We start from the raw sequence: 18,641 nt of genomic DNA, 5'->3' as shown, positions 1-18,641 counted from the left end.
TATGGTTAATCTGTCTGGCACCAGCCTGATTCACCAACAGCGTAGTTCCATGCAAAAAGCCAAAGCCAAAATTCAGCGCGGTTGCTTAGCCACAGCCGCTAGTCATGCAAAGATGTTGGTCCAGCCAAAGGATAAACACATGTGTCACAGGATACACCCTGTGTCAGAGCGGCCTGCTCCGTGTAGCTGGGATGCAGATATGAGAATAGCATCAGGCAGGCATGCTGAGCAGAGTTCATGTCCCAAAGGGACTGGCTTACGTGTCCCAAGAGTGGCTGATGGGGTCAGGCTGGAATACTGGTGTGTCCAGAGAGTCCACAGAGTCCAAAGACTATCACTGGGTTCGCGTGTGGGAGGAAGATAGAGGCCGGGACGCAGCACATGCGTCCTCGACCGGTTTCGCGGACTTCCGGCTTCCACTGGAGGCTGTGCGTCACTTCAAAACCTTCCCCGCTTGGAGCTCTTATCCCTCCGGCGCCGGCCAGGCGTCACCGATGGGCCGGCCACGCCCGCCCAGGCGGCCAATGCCAGGGCGGATGGGCGGAGCAGGCAGACACGACGGCAGGTCACCATAGCAACCCGCCGGCGCGTCCGCCACACCCCGCCCAGCCGCCCGAACGCCGCAAACGGGGCGAGCGAGGCGGGCGGACAACACGGCAAAGAGCAGCCGGTCCAAAAAGGACCACGCACCGCCCCCAAGCCGCGACATCCACCAGGCCCCATCCGCCCCAGGCGGCACCACCAGGGGGGACGGGCGAGGCCGGCGCAGCAGCGAGCCAAGGCCGGACAGAGAGGGGAAAGAGCCCCACCAAGGTATCCAGATCAAACAGCAAATATAGAAAATAAATAAAAAATGAAAAATGCATGATGAACCCCAAAGGAAACTTAACAAAACGAAAACAGAAAATAAACCTAACTTAGGTAACAAACGGATTGATGGTTAATATTAGCCCAAATCTAGAGTTTAAACAAAGAGGTATATCTACTTGCACACCTCCTTATATTATAGATGCACAGGGCATCTCTAATCGTACAGATTAGAATTTAAATTTAATAATCAGGGCTAGACAATGCAAAAAATTGTGATGATACTCTTCAGTAAATAGGGGACTTTAGTGAGATAGTAATAACAATAATAATTCCAGTATCTGCATAGCGCTTCTCGTCTGTCGGACTCAAAGTGCGCACTCAGCAGCGTTAGGGGGTCTTGCCCAAGTACTCCTTAATGAATAGATGCAGCTTACTGAAAAGGAAGAGTCAAGGTTTGAACCCAGGCTGCCTATGTCAGAGGCAGAGCCTTTAACCATTACACTATGCAGTCACTAGTAGCAGAGCCTCCTCCTCAGTATAGCACACACCACACATGAGGCACCTACCTTTTAGGTCAGCATCGTCTCCGCTTTGCTCCATGGTTTGCTCCACGGTTTGCTCCAGGGATGAGCACACCAGTAGAAGCAGAACCGCCACTGCTGTGATGTGCATTGTGTACCGTGACAGGACGAATGGTGCTTCTGCTGATCTGCTGCCAGTAAGCACTTCTTACTAACCACAGAAACCTGTATTTACCAATCAAGTTGAAGGAGGGAGGAAACTACAAAGAATGGGGGGGAAAGATGCTGAGAGAGATGAGTGTCTGATGAGCAGCACAGATGAAACTCATCACACCACACAGCACCCTCGCACTGTAAAGAGAACCAGTAGCATCATGCCAGTGGCGTAGCTAAGGAGCTTTGTGCCCCAGTGCAAGATTTACATTGGATCCTCCAAGCATTCTATACATAACAATTCATATGGCGCAACAAAACCTGCCAGGGACATCCACAGTATGAGAGATACAAGCAGAGGAGGGGAACAGTTTGTTAGCCTTTTCAGCCGCGCGGACGTGAGCTTCACGTCCGCAGCGGCAAGTGCTAGAGCCGCAGGGACGCGCTAGTCACGTCCCTGCAGTTTGGGTGGTCTGCAGGCGATCGTGCGGGCAGATGTCCGCAATCGCGCTGCTGCTGCTAGCAGAGGGGATTGGCTGCAGGGGACTAAAGTCCCCTGTGCCAATCCGAGCATGTCCGCCGAGAATAAACACTGTTTTTGTTAAAAAACAGTGTTTATTCTGTAAATGGAGCCGCCGCACTATCTCCCGCCGCGATTTCCGCCGGTTTCCGCCGCCCGATCATTAAATTTATGAATGGAAACAATGTTTCCATTCATAACTTCCCCGCCGCCGCTGTGATCGGAGGCTTCCGATGGAAGCCTACGTCACTTCCCTGGTTACAATGTAGTGATACATTGTATCCCCCATTAGCGTACTTTGTACGCTAATGGGATATTTGCTCAGTAGGGACATCTTGTGGCCAAATAGTATAACACACCTACCGAGTTTGGGGAATAAAAATAAATGGTTATTTATGTCAAGAGGACATAAAATTAATAAATATTGGGCTAAAAATTTGTGATGCATGTAAAACTGAAAAAGTGCACCTTTATTTCCAAATATAATATTGTCACCATACATTACACTAGGGGTATAATTTTAACGTTTAAATAACGAAGGCAAATGGCCAAATACAATGTGTGGATTTTAGTTATGGTAGCATTAATTATTTTAAAACTGTAATGGCTGAACACTGAAAAATAATGCATTTTTTTAATTTTTTTCTTATTATTCCCATTATAGTACAGTTAGATTAAAATAATTCTTAGCATAATTTACCACCCAAGGAAAGCCTAATTGCTGGCGGAAAAAACAAGGTAAAGATCATTTTGTTGTGATAAGTAGTGATAAAGTTATTGGGGAATGAAAGGGAGAAGCGCTGACAGGTGAAAATTCCTCTCGTCCATAAGGTGAAAAATACCCGCGGGCTGAAATGGTTAGGGACTACCACTAGTCAACGCATATATAGAAGTGATCATTACCAGCAGGGCTGGATTTTTAATAAGACACTGTAGGCTTGTGCCTACAGGCACCTGATGATGGAAGGCAGTCACTTACCTCCCCTAGTGGCTCCCTTCCTCCTTCCCTCCTCCTTCCCTATGTTATGCAAAGTCCCGAGTGGAGTATAAATGAGAAGTTACTCACCCAACACTGCATTCCACTGAAGAGATTTCCCTCCAGTAGAGGGCAACTTAATACCAGGGCCGGTTCGCACATGAAGCAAGGTGAAATATTTGCATCAGGCGCAGATATTACCGAAGCATGTTTCTACTGTGTTTACACTAACAGCATGCAGTCAGAGTAGGAGGAGAGCGAGGTGAAGAGGGAATCATTGGGGAAAAGCAGCTTGTTGTGCTGTGTGAGGAGTCTGACAGTGAGGAGGGGGGAGGCAGGAGGGTAGCAGTGTTCCATTTGACTTGCACAGCAGAAGGAAGGAGGTGGCACTGCTGTCCTGACTGAGGAGGAATGGAGTGGCTGAGGCTGAGCAGTTTTTTTTTTCACAAACTCACAGCCAGCCAGTGTGCTATTGTGTTGAGCTGCAGCATGTCATGTGAGAACATTAAATGAAGCAGAGTAAATTGTCAGGTGCTGTGCGATCATTCCAAATCAGGGGGGCGCACCCACACAATTTTGCCTCGGGCAGCAAAAAGTCTAGAAGCGGCCCTGCTTTAATACTGAGGGAGGGTACTTCTGGCTACCTAATACTAAGGGGCACCTCTAGCTACCTATGATGGATAAGGGAAGTGAGGGAGGAGTGACAGCTGGGCCAGCCAGCACACTTGCAGTGAGGTTTGGTTCATGGAGGGCGGAGACTAGAGTGCCAGCCTGGACATCTGTGCCTATAGGCTCCTGTGATGTATATTTGGCCCTGATTAACAGCACAGGACCGTTGAAGTGATAATATTGCCATTGAGGGAGGGCCACTAGTGGGCCCCTCCAGTCCAAGGGCCTCTGCATCCCCTATTGCTACGCCACTGCCAGTGGCTCTGTATTATAAAGATAAGTATTATTTACAGAGTAACTTGCTTTGGGCAGGTCTGCATTCACACATTTACATTTTTTGACCCCCCAAGGTCAACTTTTGACTTTTTTGTGCGCTTACTTCCACCTGCCATGTGCAGCCTGTATTCCATTTGCCCCTCACCATGTATAAAAGCTCCCACTCATTCCAGGTGCAGCCCCCTCTTCCATGTGCAGCTTTCCTTTGATGTGCAGCTTTCCTTTGATGTGCAGTAGCTTCTTTTAAAAGCTCAAACACCAAATTCATTTCTGTGGTGTTCACACTCTGGCCTGTAGATGGCACTGTTCTATTGGTATTCCTGCATAAGATTATCTAGACTTTTGTGGATTGTTTGTTCCTGTTTCGGCCTGGCTGCAGACACGGAGGAAAGCCACTGCTGGAAGCAGGAAATTTGGGCGCTCGTATCGGCGGAAGTGTGTGGGCACTGCCGGAGGCGCCCATTCATATATCGGTCAAAAATAAAATACAGCAAACGTCCTCTAATTGTCGCCATGATTTGCATTGTGGGCGCCCCGCTGCCCGATATTGATCAGGTGCCACAGGCGCCCAAATGTCCCACTATAACCATTGAATGTGCTTATGGCAGCACCGGAAAATTAGTGTATTTGTGAGGTTTTTTAGCTAGCAGAAAATATTGGTATTTATTACCATTATTTTACTATAAATAAAACTAGTTTTAGTTAGTCTGCATCTGTGACTACTGAACACAACAATTTTGCACTTAAGTAGCTAGAGGTGCCCTCGAGTGAAGGGAGATTTGGTCAGTGGAATGCCAAGAGCAGGGTGAGTAACCTCTCATTTACACTCTCATCAGGACTCTGCATAAGGAGGGAGGTGCTAAAGGAGGGAAGCAGCCGCCTTTCCATCATCAGGCACTTGTAGGCACGTGCCTACAGTGCCTTATGGTAAATCCGGCCCTGTGCACAGTGATAGGAAGCGCTCATTGACAAGCGATTGGTTTCTCTGTGCTGGTGCAGTTTGGAGCTTGTCCCTGCAGTTCTGCATCACACAATGCCACTAAGGGGAACTTCCTGGTTTTAGCATGCGACTGGAGAATCCCATTGAATATGAAGAGGGATGAGGAACAAGGGGGACTACGAAGACAACGAGAAGCGCCACAAAACCTTTGAAAAGCTATTCTATCCCACCATCTTCATTCTTTTTTTTTTTTTGTCCTCAGTTCAAGGGTACTCAGGGTACTTTAATAATCATTGCTTAATCATTAGGGCGAAATTACGTGGAACGAGTGATGTGCAGACGCGCTATAGGAAGCAGTGTGTGCTGTTCAGTGTTCATAGAGAGGGGAGCAGGGACAATGGAGCACTGTACAAGCAGGAAGCTTCCAGCACAAGGCAAAGTACAAGTGGGCTTGTATGTCACTCATCAGTTAGCAATGGGTGGGGAAGGATATAGGCAGAGAGGCTTCATTCATCTATGTTGCCTTCTCTTGCCGATGATCTGCATGCTGCTCTCCACCCTTCCACTTTCACAGCTGAAATTTGAGCTGTGAAGGAAGAAGTGTCAGGAAGATGGAGAGTGGCGTGCAGAACATCTGTGAGAGGCAGTTTTGTATTGGGGTTTTTTTTGGTGGTGGGGGTGGTTAAAGGAGTTCTGCGTCTGCCTACGTAGTTCGCCGCGGCCCACGTGGCCGTGATTGACAAAGGTGACCACTAATAATACAATTTTCTGAATGATTGATTATGAATGATTCTTATTATGAACGATCGTAAATGGTCGTTTGGGACCACAAATGGACAAAAATCGCCTAACCAATCCAATCAGATTAATGAAATCTATATGAATTTCGGTTCGATCCCGTCAATCTGATCGGATTGGTTAGGAGATTTTTGCCCAGGGCTGGGCCGAGGCAGAGGCGAGAGAGGCTCCAGCCTCAGGGCGCAGTATAGGAAGGGGCGCACAACTCACTCAGCTAGCATTCCCCTATTGTGTTTGAAGCAGAGAGAAATAAGAAAAGGGAATACATGGCAGCAACTGCAAGCCGGATAACTAGAGATTAAGGTGTTCGGGGCCCTGGGGCGCCTCTTAGTCTAATAGCAATCAGGGATGGAGGGGCGCACTTTGGTGTCTCAGCCTTGGGTGCTGGAGGACCTTGTTCCAGCTCTGTTTTGTCCATTAGTGGTCCTAAACGATTGTTTATGATCATTCATACGAAGAATCGTTCGTAATCGATTATTCAGCAAATTGTCTTGTTAGTGGCCCCTGTAATAAAGGTGGACTTTAACCAGTGGCATAGGGATCACCATAGCAGCTATAGCAGCTGCTATGGGGCCCCTAGTCAAGAGGGCCCAGTGGAAATGGCAAGCAGGGATCAGTGGGCTAGGTAATGCAAGCAGAGCAAAGGGGAGAAGTTATCTATACTGGGTCTACCTAATACTGGGGGCCCCTCTAGCTATTTATATTGGGGGACTATTACTGGAAGACCCTCTGACTATCCATATTGCGGGGCTACCTAATATTGGGGGTACCTAATTCTGGAGGCGTGTCTCTGGCTGACTTAAACTGGCGTGTGTGGGAGGGCACACAGGTGTCTTATTTTTTTGTGGGGGAGGGGGGCAGAAAATATCTTGCTATAGGACCCCATAGTTTATAGCTACACACCTGACTTTAACACCTGGTAATCTAAACTGTTTGAATGCAGGAACCAAAAGCACAAGGAACACCGACGTCAGTAAGTCGAAAGTATTTTTAATATCTTTGTTTGGTTTTGGGTTTTTTTTTTTTTGGTTTTTGGTTTTTTTTTCTTTGTTTTTTGTTTTTTTGCTTTATTTTGATTAACTTTTTTTTTTGTAAACAATTATGCCCTATTTTAATTTTTTTTTACCTAAATACATGATTGAAAAATCATTTGGCCAGTTGTTTATTCCCTGAAGTATAAATATCTATACATATCTAAACACTTTGCCTCTGATCACAAATGTATTTATTTAATTAAATATTTATACATACTGTAACTGTGCAATTTTGTGCACTTGCAATTCTGTTTCAATGTGTCAGGAATAGGTAATTATGATTTCAAAATTGAATTGATTTTGCATAATCCATTGGAAAAGCCAAAATCTTTCAAAAAGTGCTTTTGGTTTTTAAGAAAATTGTTTTTAAAAAATTCAAAGAAAAAATGGTAAAATTACATTTTGCTGTGGTACACATATATAAAGAGATCTGCATAGACATTTTCTGCATTTTAAAAAAGGAAACGAGGGCTGAGTGTTTATTTGGTTGTGTGAAGACAGAGAGAGCTTTCAGTTCCCTCCTTCACATCAAACCTCATCAAAGGAGAATTGCAAGTTACATTTTTACACTATATGTATTGGGATTGTATAGCAACTTCCTACCATGCAAACACTTTGCATGTCTTGCTGTAAACAAGCTGCAAGTCCACGCTGCTCACAATATCACTTTTTTTTTAAGATGATGCCTAAAAGGGAAATTCCTTTTTTGTCCTAAAATTTCCCTAAGCATCAGATTAAAGTGAACTTAACCACTTCACCCCATAGGGGTTTTTACCTTAAAGAGAACCTGTACTGAGTAAAAATATTTAAAATAAACACATGAGGTAACTTCAAATGAACATTACATAGTTACCTTGCCCTCAGTTCCTTTCAGAAGCTCATCATTTTCTTCTGACAATAATCCCTTCCAGTTCTGACAATATTTTGTCAGATTTGAAATATATCAGTTGCTGTCAATAAAATATCAGTTGCTGTCAGTTATAGCTGAGAGGAAAACTGATGTACCAGGTAATGTCCATGTTTCCCTATGGCTGAAGTGGGCGATGTTACAGTTTAACTGTGTGCTGACCAGAAAGCTGTTATGGGTAATGGCCATTTTCAAAATGGAGGACGGAAAATTCCCTTTATCACAGTGAACAAACAGGACACTGGACAGGAGAAAGACACCGAGGAGTAGAATACATGGAAGGTAAGTATGACTTGTGTATGCTTATTTTGACTTTTAATTTTCAGTTCAGGTTTTCTTTAACAGACAAGAGCAATTTTCACCGGTCAGTGCTCCTCCCTTTTGTTCGCCAATACATTATTACTACTTATCACAACAAAATAATCTATACCTTATTTTTTTCACCACCAATTAGGCTTTCTGTGGGTAGTACATTTTGCAAATAATTTTTTATTCTAAATGCATTTTAACAGGAAAAATAAGGAAAAAAAATGGAAAAAAATCATTATTTCTCAGTTTTCGGGCCGTTATAGTTTTAAAATAAAACGTTCTCCTGTGGATAAAACCCACACATTTTATTTGCCCAGTTGTCCTCATTATTAAACCATTTAAATTATGTCCCTATCACAATGTATGGTGACAAAATATTATTTGGAAATATAGGTGTTATTTTTCAGTTTTTTTTTTTTTTTTTTTTTCAGTCCGGTCCATAATTACAAGGCCCTAGTACTAAAGCCGTAGTAAAGTAATAGTAATATACCCTCATAAAATATAGAATAAAAAAGCTGAGTCCCTAAGGCAACTATTTATGTAATTAATTTTTTTTAAACTGCCTTTTTTTTTACAAGTGTTTTTTTTTGGGGGGGGTGGCGTGTGTGTGTGTTGGGGGGTTGCTTTGGAAGTGTAAGTTATTAATTATATTAATATTTAATACGTGTATGTGTATGTATGTGCCTGTATGTGTAATTTTACTTTTTGGCCACTAGATGGCGCTAGTGAACACTCTTCTGCTTTATAGGAAGTGTTCACTTTTTTTTTTTTACATTTTACTAACTATGACCAGGGCAGGATTTACCATAAGGCACTGTAGGCACGTGCCTACAAGCTCCTGATAATAGAAAGGCGGCTCACTTCCCACCCCCTAGTGCCCCCTCCTTCCTTCCCTATGCAGAGTTCCGAGCAGAGTGTAAATGAGAGGTTACTCACCTCGGTCTCAGCATTCCACTGACCAGATCTCCCTTCAGTTAGGGGCACCTCTAGCTCCTTAATACTGAAGTTCCTCTAGCTACCTAATACTTGGGAGCACCTCTAGCTACTTACAGGGAATCTGAAGTGAAAATAATCTTGTGATATAATGAATTGTATGTGTAGTACAGTTAAGAAATAGAACATTAGTAGTAAATGAAAGAGCCTGATATTTTTTCCAGTACAGGAAGAGTAAAAAAAACAACTTCAGTTGTTATCTATGTAAAAGAGCTTCTCTAACTTGCAACTCAACTTGCATTGGAGACAGTCCTACTTTCTGAAGCACTTATACATCAAAGAAACAGTGAAAAACAGCTTCAGATAAGGCTTTACTGCAGGGGAGTTCACTGGGTCATTAGCTCTGCTCTGTTTCATAGTTTAAAATACAGAGTGTGGTTTGTAAACTGTAAATTTGACCCTTTTCTTTACTATTAATGTTCTATTAATTATCCCTACTACACATACCTGACGTGTTTCTACTCCGCCACCATTGAATCGATCCTCTGCTCTTCCATCTTGGACTGGTATCCAGGCGCCACCATTGGTGACAGGCATAAACTACAGAGGGTCATTAGGTCAGCAGCAGAGAGGATCATTGGAAGGCCCCTCACCCGCCCTTCTATACAGCTCCAGATTTCGCTCTTTCAGCACTGAGGATTGCCAGCTACTCCTCTCACACAGGTCACTGCTTTTTAAGCTCGCTTCCATTGGACCGGAGGCTACGGGCCATTTTCACCTGAACCAATAGACACAGGAACTCTCTTTTTTCCTTGGCTGTCAGCCTCCTGAACTCTCTTCACATACTGCCCTCCCCCCCTCCCCAAGCAACCAGTCAACCTGCCCACTTGATTAGCTGATCAGACTTTTTTTTCTGTGCTACCTCTTGTGAACTTTTTGTATTGATTGACTTTTTTGTATGATGTATACTGTGTTTAGTTTTTTAAATTGCATGTTGTGAATCTACTTCCCCTATCTATCCTCTACTTGAGCTATGTATTGTGCCAAACCCATTTCTGAGCATGACCCTGTCATGCTTGGTGAAATAAATGATTCTGATACAATTGATTATATCATACTTTTTTTTTTCGCTGTAGTGTCACTTTAATATTGAGGGTACTTCTGGCTACCTAATACTAAGGTGCACCTGTAGCTACCTATGACAGGTAAGGGATAGCAAGGGACAGGTGATAGCTGGGACAGCCAGCACCCTTGTGGTGCGCAGGGGTTTGTAGGTTCATGAAGGTTGAAGTCTAGGGTTCCGGGACATCTGTGTCTATAGGCTCCTGTGAGGTAAATGCGGGCCTGTCTGGTTGCCAAACCCAATTGCAGGCACAACCCAGTTGTGCTTGGCGATTAAATAGATTTCTAAATCTAAATGGAAAGCCACAGATTTGATAGGGTTGATCTGATTATACTAATGGATAGAATTTTCTATGCTAGTGTTGAAAACCTAGACTGTTATAATGCAGTATGGGAGAAATGAATAGACTTTCGGAGCTCCTGAATTAGGGATTTTTTATGTCTGTTACTACTAGGACTTCACATTTTTTCATCCCTTGATTTAATCCTGAATATTAAGGTTTTATTGCATGCTTTTTGGCTTGGCTGTTCTCTGTTCCATCTTTGAACTTTGCTATTGGTTGTTTTTAGAAATCTGATGTAACTGCAATTGTATACTATTATGCTGTGTTAATAAACTCTTCATAGTTATATTAAAAAATGATAAATGTTTACAGTACTAAAATAAAACCAATTAAAATGGGTTTAAGTGTTTTTTAGGAAAAGTATCTTTGTATTTCGGTCTGCAACCAGCTAAGAATGAGATACCACACAATTCAAAAAGTTGGACAAAAGGGGGAAATTATGAAACACTTGTTCCACTGGGCTAAGTCCTATATTTACCATATATATACTCGAGTATAAGCCGAGTTTTTGAGCCCCAAAAAGTGGCCCAAAAGTGGGGGTCTCGGCTTGTACTCGCGTCATGGTCTGAGCCAGGGCATGTGCGCACTAGTATAGTAAGGAATTGCGTTCCCCCACGTGTCCCCCGGGCTAATTGCAGAGCAGCACCTTTACACAGGGAATCGGAGTTCCCCCACGTGTCCCCGGGGCTAATTGCGGAGCGGCACCTTTACACAGGGAGTCGGCGTACCCCCACGTGTCCCCCGGGCTAATTGCAGAGCGGCACCTTTACACAGGGAATTGGCATTCCCCCACGTGTCCCCCGGGCTAATTGCAGAGCGGCTTCTTTACACAGGGAATTGGCGTTCCCCCACATGTCCCCCGGGCTAATTGCAGAGTGGCACCTTTACACAGGGAAGCGTTCGCTTACCGATCTGTGCTGAGAGGAGTGAAGCTAAATCCCGTCGGCAAGGATCCGTAAGTGAACGATTCCCTGTGTGTAAAGGTGCCGCTCTGCATTTAGCCTGGGGGACACGTGGGGGGACGCCGATTCCCTGTGTAAAGGTGCGCTCTGTAATCAGCCCGGGGGACATGTGGGGGAACACCGATTCCCTGTGTAAAGGTGCGCTCTGCGATTAGCCCGGAGGACACGTGAGGGAACACCGATTTCCTGTGTAAAGGTGCCGCTCATCAATTAGCCCGGGGGACACGTGGGGGAAGGCAATTACTTCTGTATACTGCACTAGCTTGTGCGCACATGGGTGGAGGAAGAGACACTGGTGAGAGGGAGGAAACTATCACAGGCGCATACCACTCCAGCGAGGAGAGATTTTGTATATAGCAGCATCATCAGTAGTTCGCTGTGCATCATTTTGCTTATGTCGGGGTCTGGGGCCACTGCTAGAACATACTGTATGCATACCCGCATGTGGCATCACTGATGCCTGTATGTGAACTGATCTTTTTTTAGGCCTGGGTAAATGGGGACAAATGGTCTCAAAATGCCCATGATTAGTGGGGTAGTGTGAGAATCTGCTCAGCTGCCTGTGCAGACAGGCAGCTTTTTGACCACTGTTCAGGTCTGCATTCTGCAGGTCTCTTTAAGAGAGACCTTTTGTCAGTTCTGCAGCTTGCTGCAGAGGAATTTGCATACGTTTATCATGCAAATTGCCTAGCCACATCCATTGTGGGCTTGCTCTATAAGTACTATCTGTTTCCCACAAGGCTTGGCTGGGCATAAGGACTCCTTCCTGTGAAACACTCCTGGAGGAGTGTCAGCCATGCTCTTTGTTTGAAGATCAGCTTAGAGTAATTCCTGGAACTTGCACTAGGCAGGTTTCCCTAGTGCAGTTAGGATTGTTTATCTGTTTTGTTTGTCTGTTGCGATGGTCCTGTCCCAGCGACAGGAAATCGTTCTGTGTGTCTGGGTGCTAACCGCAACAGCGGTTGTTGCTGGTAGCCCCTTCTGATCTGTTTCCCTGGATCGTGCTGGCCTCTTTTCGCTAGTACTGTGGATCCTTCTGTTCTGCCTCCCTGGATCGTACTAGCATCCTGCGCTAGTGCTGTGGATCCTTCTGCCCTGCTACTCTGTACCTGGATCGCACTGGCATCCTGCGCTAGTGCTGTGGATCCTTCTGTTCTGCCTCCCTAGATCGTACTAGCATCCTGCGCTAGTGCTGTGGATCCTTCTGTTCTGTCTTCCTGGATCGCGCTAGTCACTTTCGCTAGTGCTGTGGATCCTTCTGTTCTGTCTGTCTGAATCGCACTTGCCCTAGCGTTAGTGGCAGTGGATTCCTCTGGTCTGGATCTTGGAGCTAACCTCGGCTGCGGTCGGTCGCTGCTGGTTACTCCTTCTGTTTGTCGTGTGCTTGGATCACACTGCTCTGACAGCAAGAGCAGTGGATCTTTCTGATACCTGGTTTGCACTGGCTCTGACGGTAAGAGCAGTGGTTCCTGTTTGATCGATTCTCGTTGTCTGTCTGTTTGCGTGCGCTTGCTGGTGCCTGCAGTAAGGTAACCGTGTAGCAAGCGCGTTTGTGTGGTGTCTGTCTTGTCTTGGTTAGTTAGGCGTGCTTGTCTCTATTGTGCTTATCACGTGGAGACCGAGCACGAACGCGTGCACTGTTGCGAATGAGTGCGGTGCTCGCGTTCAGTTAGCGTTTGTTATTTTCCTTGTTATTCTCATTGTATTATTTGCTGTGCCTTTGCTAACCTCGTATTCTGTTCTGATCTGCCTTGTGTCACGTCTGGCGATCGCACCTCTCGCGGTCGCGTTCCTAATTTCATATCTGCTGTTGTGTGTGCACTGTCGCGGGGTGGCGACTAGGTTGGCGCACACACATACAACCTGTCCCTTTGCTCGTTCTCATTCGCAATAGCCTCTCTTGCGATTGCGTTCTGCGCTTCGTACAATTCCTGTCTGGCATTTGTGGAGGTACAGAGGATAGGTTCCTCTGCACTCCCCAGCGCCATCTGCCGACAGGAATTTCCCTCTACGGGTGCGTAGCACCTTTTGCTGGGTTCCTGCAAATATACGCTTGTGGAGGATTTCCGCCGTATCAGCGCACGCGTTGTGTGCTGATCACGGAGAAAGTTCCACAATCGTTACAGTATGACCAGCCCAACCAAAATTCCCAGTGTAGAGGGAATTTCTGATTTGTACGATTTTGTCGAGTTTGGGTCCTGTGTCTTTAAGAGCTTTAAAAGGCTAAACTCAGAGACCAAAGCAGAATTTCTTTCTGAATGTGTGAGGTTTTGTCTGAATCCCACCTTTCAGATTACTGATCCGTCCACATCGGCTCTTCAGTTTGCCTATGTGCTCTTAAAAGACGATTTGTTCACCTGGGCGTATGATGTGCTAAAACACAACTCTTGGAATGGTAATCTGTATCAGTTTCTTGCAGTGATATTCTCTCATTGGTTTAAACTGCCTGGCTTACCACCTGCTCTGATTGAATGTGTAGCTGCTGATAAGTCAGCTGATCTTTCCCTTCCATGCAAAACTTTTCAGTATGACAATCAGTTCAATGTGTCTGTTGCCACTTCAGGTTTTAAACAGCAGATATGCAAAGTGGCTAAAAAGAGAAAAACTAAAAAACGCAAGCATAGCAAGCGGAATAAAACACTCCCTATTGATGTTTATAATGATGTTGTTCCGTCTCCGGCTTTTTTGCCCCAATCCAAAGCTTATGTGGATCCTGCTATAGGTAGGATCGCACACTATATTAAAGCAGTTAAAATCTGTTCTTGTTCCTGAACTCCACCCATATGGAGATTATCTAGATACTGGCCTGTTTGAACCCTCATTTGCTTCCTGGGATGTTGGGGCCTTGCTGGAAGAATTCGATTTTGATTGGAAAGCCTTTTGCGATTTTTACATTGCAAAAAGCGAAGATGTCTTGAATGATTGTCTCGATTCTATGTACCTTTTGATTGATTCCGATGAATGCGACGAGAGTGATGTGGATCTGGTGATTTATGTGTGGCAGACGATTTTGGATAACTTGCACACACACCAACCAATTGATTCCAATAAAGAGACATCGTTGTCGGATGATTGTTCCTGCCTTTCTGGGGTAAAGCATGAGGGCCCTTTTCCACTAGCAATCGCTAGCGTTCACGCTGAACGCTAGCGATTGCTGAATCGCAATTACCGGTGATTCCCGGCGATTCCCCAACGTTTGCGGCCGCGATTTTGCTATGCTATGCACTGCATAGCAAAATCGCGGCAAAAGTCGCTCCGCGGCGCGATCGCGATCAAGTAAAAAATGAATCGCGGTAGTGGAAATTACCTACCACGATTCCTATGTTAAAAAGCAAACCATAGCGATTTTAAAATACCTACCGCGATTTCTATGTTAAAAAGCAAACCATAGCGATTTTAAAATCACTAGCGGTTTGCGGTTTTGCGATTAAGCAGTCGCAAACGCCCTAGTGGAAAAGGGCCCTGAGAGTCTTGACTTTGCGCAATCTGAAATGAATGAGTGTACCACTGTGGTTGATTCCTGTGCGAATCCTGAAGGATTCTCTCCTGACAGTGTGCAGTTTTAATCTGTGCGATCTGATGCCTGTCTCTCGAATGTTCCTGCAGATTGTGATCGGCATGAGCCTGCCGGTTTCCTCAAGGATGTGTGGGATCCTTTTTCATTTAGAAACAGATCTTTGAGATCTTCCGTCTGTGACCCTGCTATGGGGAAAATTTCTCGACTATGCAGCGTCAAAAGTAAAATTAATATGCCTAATAAAGTTTATCCTGTTGATGTCGCTATTTCTTCTGCTAATGAGTCTCTGTCTCACCCTGTTTACACCTGTAAGGGCCCGTTGCCTGGTGACACTTGCTCCAGTGTTTCTGTTCTGAACACCTTACAGTCTGCTCCGCAGATAGCGGAGGTTTGCGCTATGGAAGCGTCAGTTTCACAACCTAAAGTGATTTTTGATTCGCAGGTTTTGCTTTCTGACTCCTCGGATTCGACATTGTTAGCCGAATCTAAGAGTGAGACAGCGCCTCGGTTTTGCGAATCTGATGCTGAACCTTCTTTGCCTTATTCAGAGACGCTTTCTCTGAACCTGTACCATGAATGAAAACATGTTTTCCTTTCACACTTACGTTTGTGAGCCCCTTTCTTGCTCTGAGGGAAGTGCTGATTCTGCACCCTGTACTCTGGATGACTCAATGTGGCCTTGCTTAGAATTCCCTGCAGTGTCCCTAGAGGCTCGTCTAGGTATTGCCACTATACTCACCTGTTTTTCTGCAGTTTTGGAGTTACAGGCTAGTTTGACTGCCACACAGAATTCTGGGTACAGTGAGAATGAAGTTAGGGAGTCAGTGTGTGTTCCAGTAAATATTCCTGTACATCCCGCTAATTATGATGAAGTTCAGTCTCAGGTTATGGTGGAACCATTCCTGGGACATCTGCCCTGCCTGCAGGAGGTATTTAATGTTCAGCCCTGTAACATGGATACTTTAGAATCCTGCTTAGAAAACCTGGAAAATGATGTTCCTGAGGTCTTGTTTGATGTTCTGGAGGTCTCCGAGTTCCTCCCAAAGGGTGCAGAACTTGTAGGAGATGTCTCCTGCCCCCCAAGTCCTTCTGAGGTGTTGCCCTCTTCCGTAGGCATTGCTGCCTTGCTGGCTACCTTTTCAGCTCTGGTGGAGCTTCAGTCATGGGTAGTCAATGATGAATTTCTGTCAGATACCATTACAGTCATTGAGATCTCTAAGCCTGAGACCGAGTCTTCTTTTGAAATACCAGTACCTGTGACCTCTACTCGTGATGATTTTCTGCCCGGTCCTGGTTTTGGTCTGGTCGCGCCGGACACTGAGGTGGGCAGTTCCCCGACATGTCCTGAGGTTTCTCCTGTGCTGGTGTACCCCAGTGTGCTCTGTGACCCAGAAAGCCCAAGTGTGCCTCGGTTACCAGCGTACTAAGATGCTTCCTCGGTGGAGACATGTTCTGATTTAGCCTGCCTGCTTGCATGCCCAGAAGTGGTCTCTGAAAGTCCTGATCTTGATGGGTCTCCTGCTAATTCTGAATCTGGAACTGTCATAGGTTCCATGGGGGTGCTTGGTAGCTCTCCATGTGAGCCTGGTGAGCATTCTGGCTTCTTGGAATCTCTGCGGAGCTTCAAGGCGTTCTGGGAGATTCCGAGAGAAGTTTTGCTTGGTACCCTGAATACGATCAACAGCGGCTTTTGTTTTGAAAGAAACACTTCGAACAGGTTTTGTGGCAGATTTGGTATTTTCGGACGCTCCTTGGAAGGTGGTGGGTATTGTCTGGAGGGTGTCGATGGCTTCTTCTCTGGTATCCACAGTCCTGATGGGTGTTACGCTGAGACTTGTAGTGCTGATGGGCATGTTTCGGTGGCTTCTGTTTCCGATGAGGTCGGTTTCGGGTGGACTGACTCTGGAATTGGACCTTGTCGGGCTGTCCCGACCTTCATGAGTCTTCTTTTAAAGTGGTTTGGAGATATCAGTTTTGAGGGTCGTCTGGAATTCGACCCTAGAAGGGGGGGTACTGTGAGAATCTGCTCAGCTGCCTGTGCAGACAGGCAGCTTTTTGACCACTGTTCAGGTCTGCATTCTGCAGGTCTCTTTAAGAGAGACCTTTTGTCAGTTCTGCAGCTTGCTGCAGAGGAATTTGCATACATTTATCATGCAAATTGCCTAGCCACATCCATTGTGGGCTTGCTCTATAAGTACTATCTGTTTCCCACAAGGCTTGGCTGGTCATAAGGACTCCTTCCTGTGAAACACTCCTGGAGGAGTGTCAGCCATGCTCTTTGTTTGAAGATCAGCCTAAAGTAATTCCTGGAACTTGCACTAGGCAGGTTTCCCTAGTGCAGTTAGGATTGTTTATCTGTTTTGTTTGTCTGTTGCGATGGTCCTGTCCCAGCGACAGGAAATTGTTCTGTGTGTCTGGGTGCTAACCGCAACAGTGGTTGTTGCTGGTAGCCCCTTCTGATCGGTTTCCCTGGATCGTGCTGGCCTCTTTTCGCTAGTACTGTGGATCCTTCTGTTCTGCCTCCCTGGATCGTACTAGCATCCTGCACTAGTGCTGTGGATCCTTCTGTCCTGCTACTCTGTACCTGGATCGCACTGGCATCCTGCGCTAGTGCTGTGGATCCTTCTGTTCTGCCTCCCTGGATCGCACTGGCATCCTGCGCTAGTGCTGTGGATCCTTCTGTTCTGTCTTCCTGGATCGCGCTAGTCACTTTCGCTAGTGCTGTGGATCCTTCTGTTCTGTCTGTCTGAATCGCACTTGCCCTAGCGTTAGTGGCAGTGGATTCCTCTGGTCTGGATCTTGGAGCTAACCTCGGCTGCGGTCGGTCTCTGCTGGTTACTCCTTCTGTTTGTCGTGTGCTTGGATCACACTGCTCTGACAGCAAGAGCAGTGGATCTTTCTGATACCTGGTTCGCACCGGCTCTGACGGTAAGAGCAGTGGTTCCTGTTTGATCGATTCTCGTTGTCTGTCTGTTTGCATGCGCTTGCTGGTGCCTGCGGTAAGGCAACCGTGTAGCAAGCACGTTTGTGTGGTGTCTGTCTTGTCTTGGTTAGTTAGGCGTGCTTGTCTCTATTGTGCTTATCACGTGGAGACCGCGCACGAACGCGTGCACTGTTGCGAATGAGTGCGGTGCTCGCGTTCAGTTAGCGTTTGTTATTTTCCTTGTTATTCTCATTGTATTATTTGCTGTGCCTTTGCTAACCTCGTATTCTGTTCTGATCTGCCTTGTGTCACGTCTGGCGATCGCACCTCTCGCGATCGCGTTCCTAATTTCATATCTGCTGTTGTGTCTGCACTGTCGCGGGGTGGCGACTAGGTTGGCGCACACACATACAACCTCTCCCTTTGCTTGTTCTCATTCGCAATCGCCTCTCTTGCGATTGCGCTCTGCGCTTCGTACAATTCCTGTCTGGCATTTGTGGAGGTACAGAGGATAGGTTCCTCTGCACTCCCCAGCGCCATCTGCCGACAGGAATTTCCCTCTACGGGTGCGTAGCACCTTTTGCTGGGTTCCTGCAAATATACGCTTGTGGAGGATTTCCGCCGTATCAGCGCACGCGTTGTGTGCTGATCACGGAGAAAGTTCCACAATCGTTACAGTATGACCAGCCCAACCAAAATTCCCAGTGTAGAGGGAATTTCTGATTTGTACGATTTTGTCGAGTTTGGGTCCTGTGTCTTTAAGAGCTTTAAAAGGCTAAACTCAGAGACCAAAGCGGAATTTCTTTCTGAATGCGTGAAGTTTTGTCTGAATCCCACCTTTCAGATTACTGATCCGTCCACATCGGCTCTTCAGTTTGCCTATGTGCTCTTAAAAGACGATTTGTTTACCTGGGCGTATGATGTGCT

The 18,641-nt window shown here is 45.9% G+C and overlaps 1 protein-coding gene across 1 annotated transcript in view; it reads right to left on the bottom strand.

Moving 5' to 3' along the window:
- IL7R (interleukin 7 receptor) overlaps nt 1-1,484 on the bottom strand; it is a 94,447-nt gene extending 92,963 nt beyond the window's left edge. Inside the window, exon 1 of the mRNA XM_068271841.1 lies at nt 1,377-1,484. Coding sequence (XP_068127942.1) covers nt 1,377-1,482 — 106 coding nt within the window. The 5' untranslated portion in view covers nt 1,483-1,484. The remainder of the gene's footprint in view (nt 1-1,376) is intronic.
- Nucleotides 1,485-18,641: the final 17,157 nt, after the last annotated feature.

The sequence above is a fragment of the Hyperolius riggenbachi genome, chromosome 1, assembly GCF_040937935.1.
Source record: "Hyperolius riggenbachi isolate aHypRig1 chromosome 1, aHypRig1.pri, whole genome shotgun sequence".
Lineage (NCBI taxonomy): Eukaryota > Metazoa > Chordata > Amphibia > Anura > Hyperoliidae > Hyperolius > Hyperolius riggenbachi.
The sequence above is the reverse complement of the archived record's forward strand: the minus strand, read 5'-3'. Positions and strand labels throughout refer to the sequence as shown.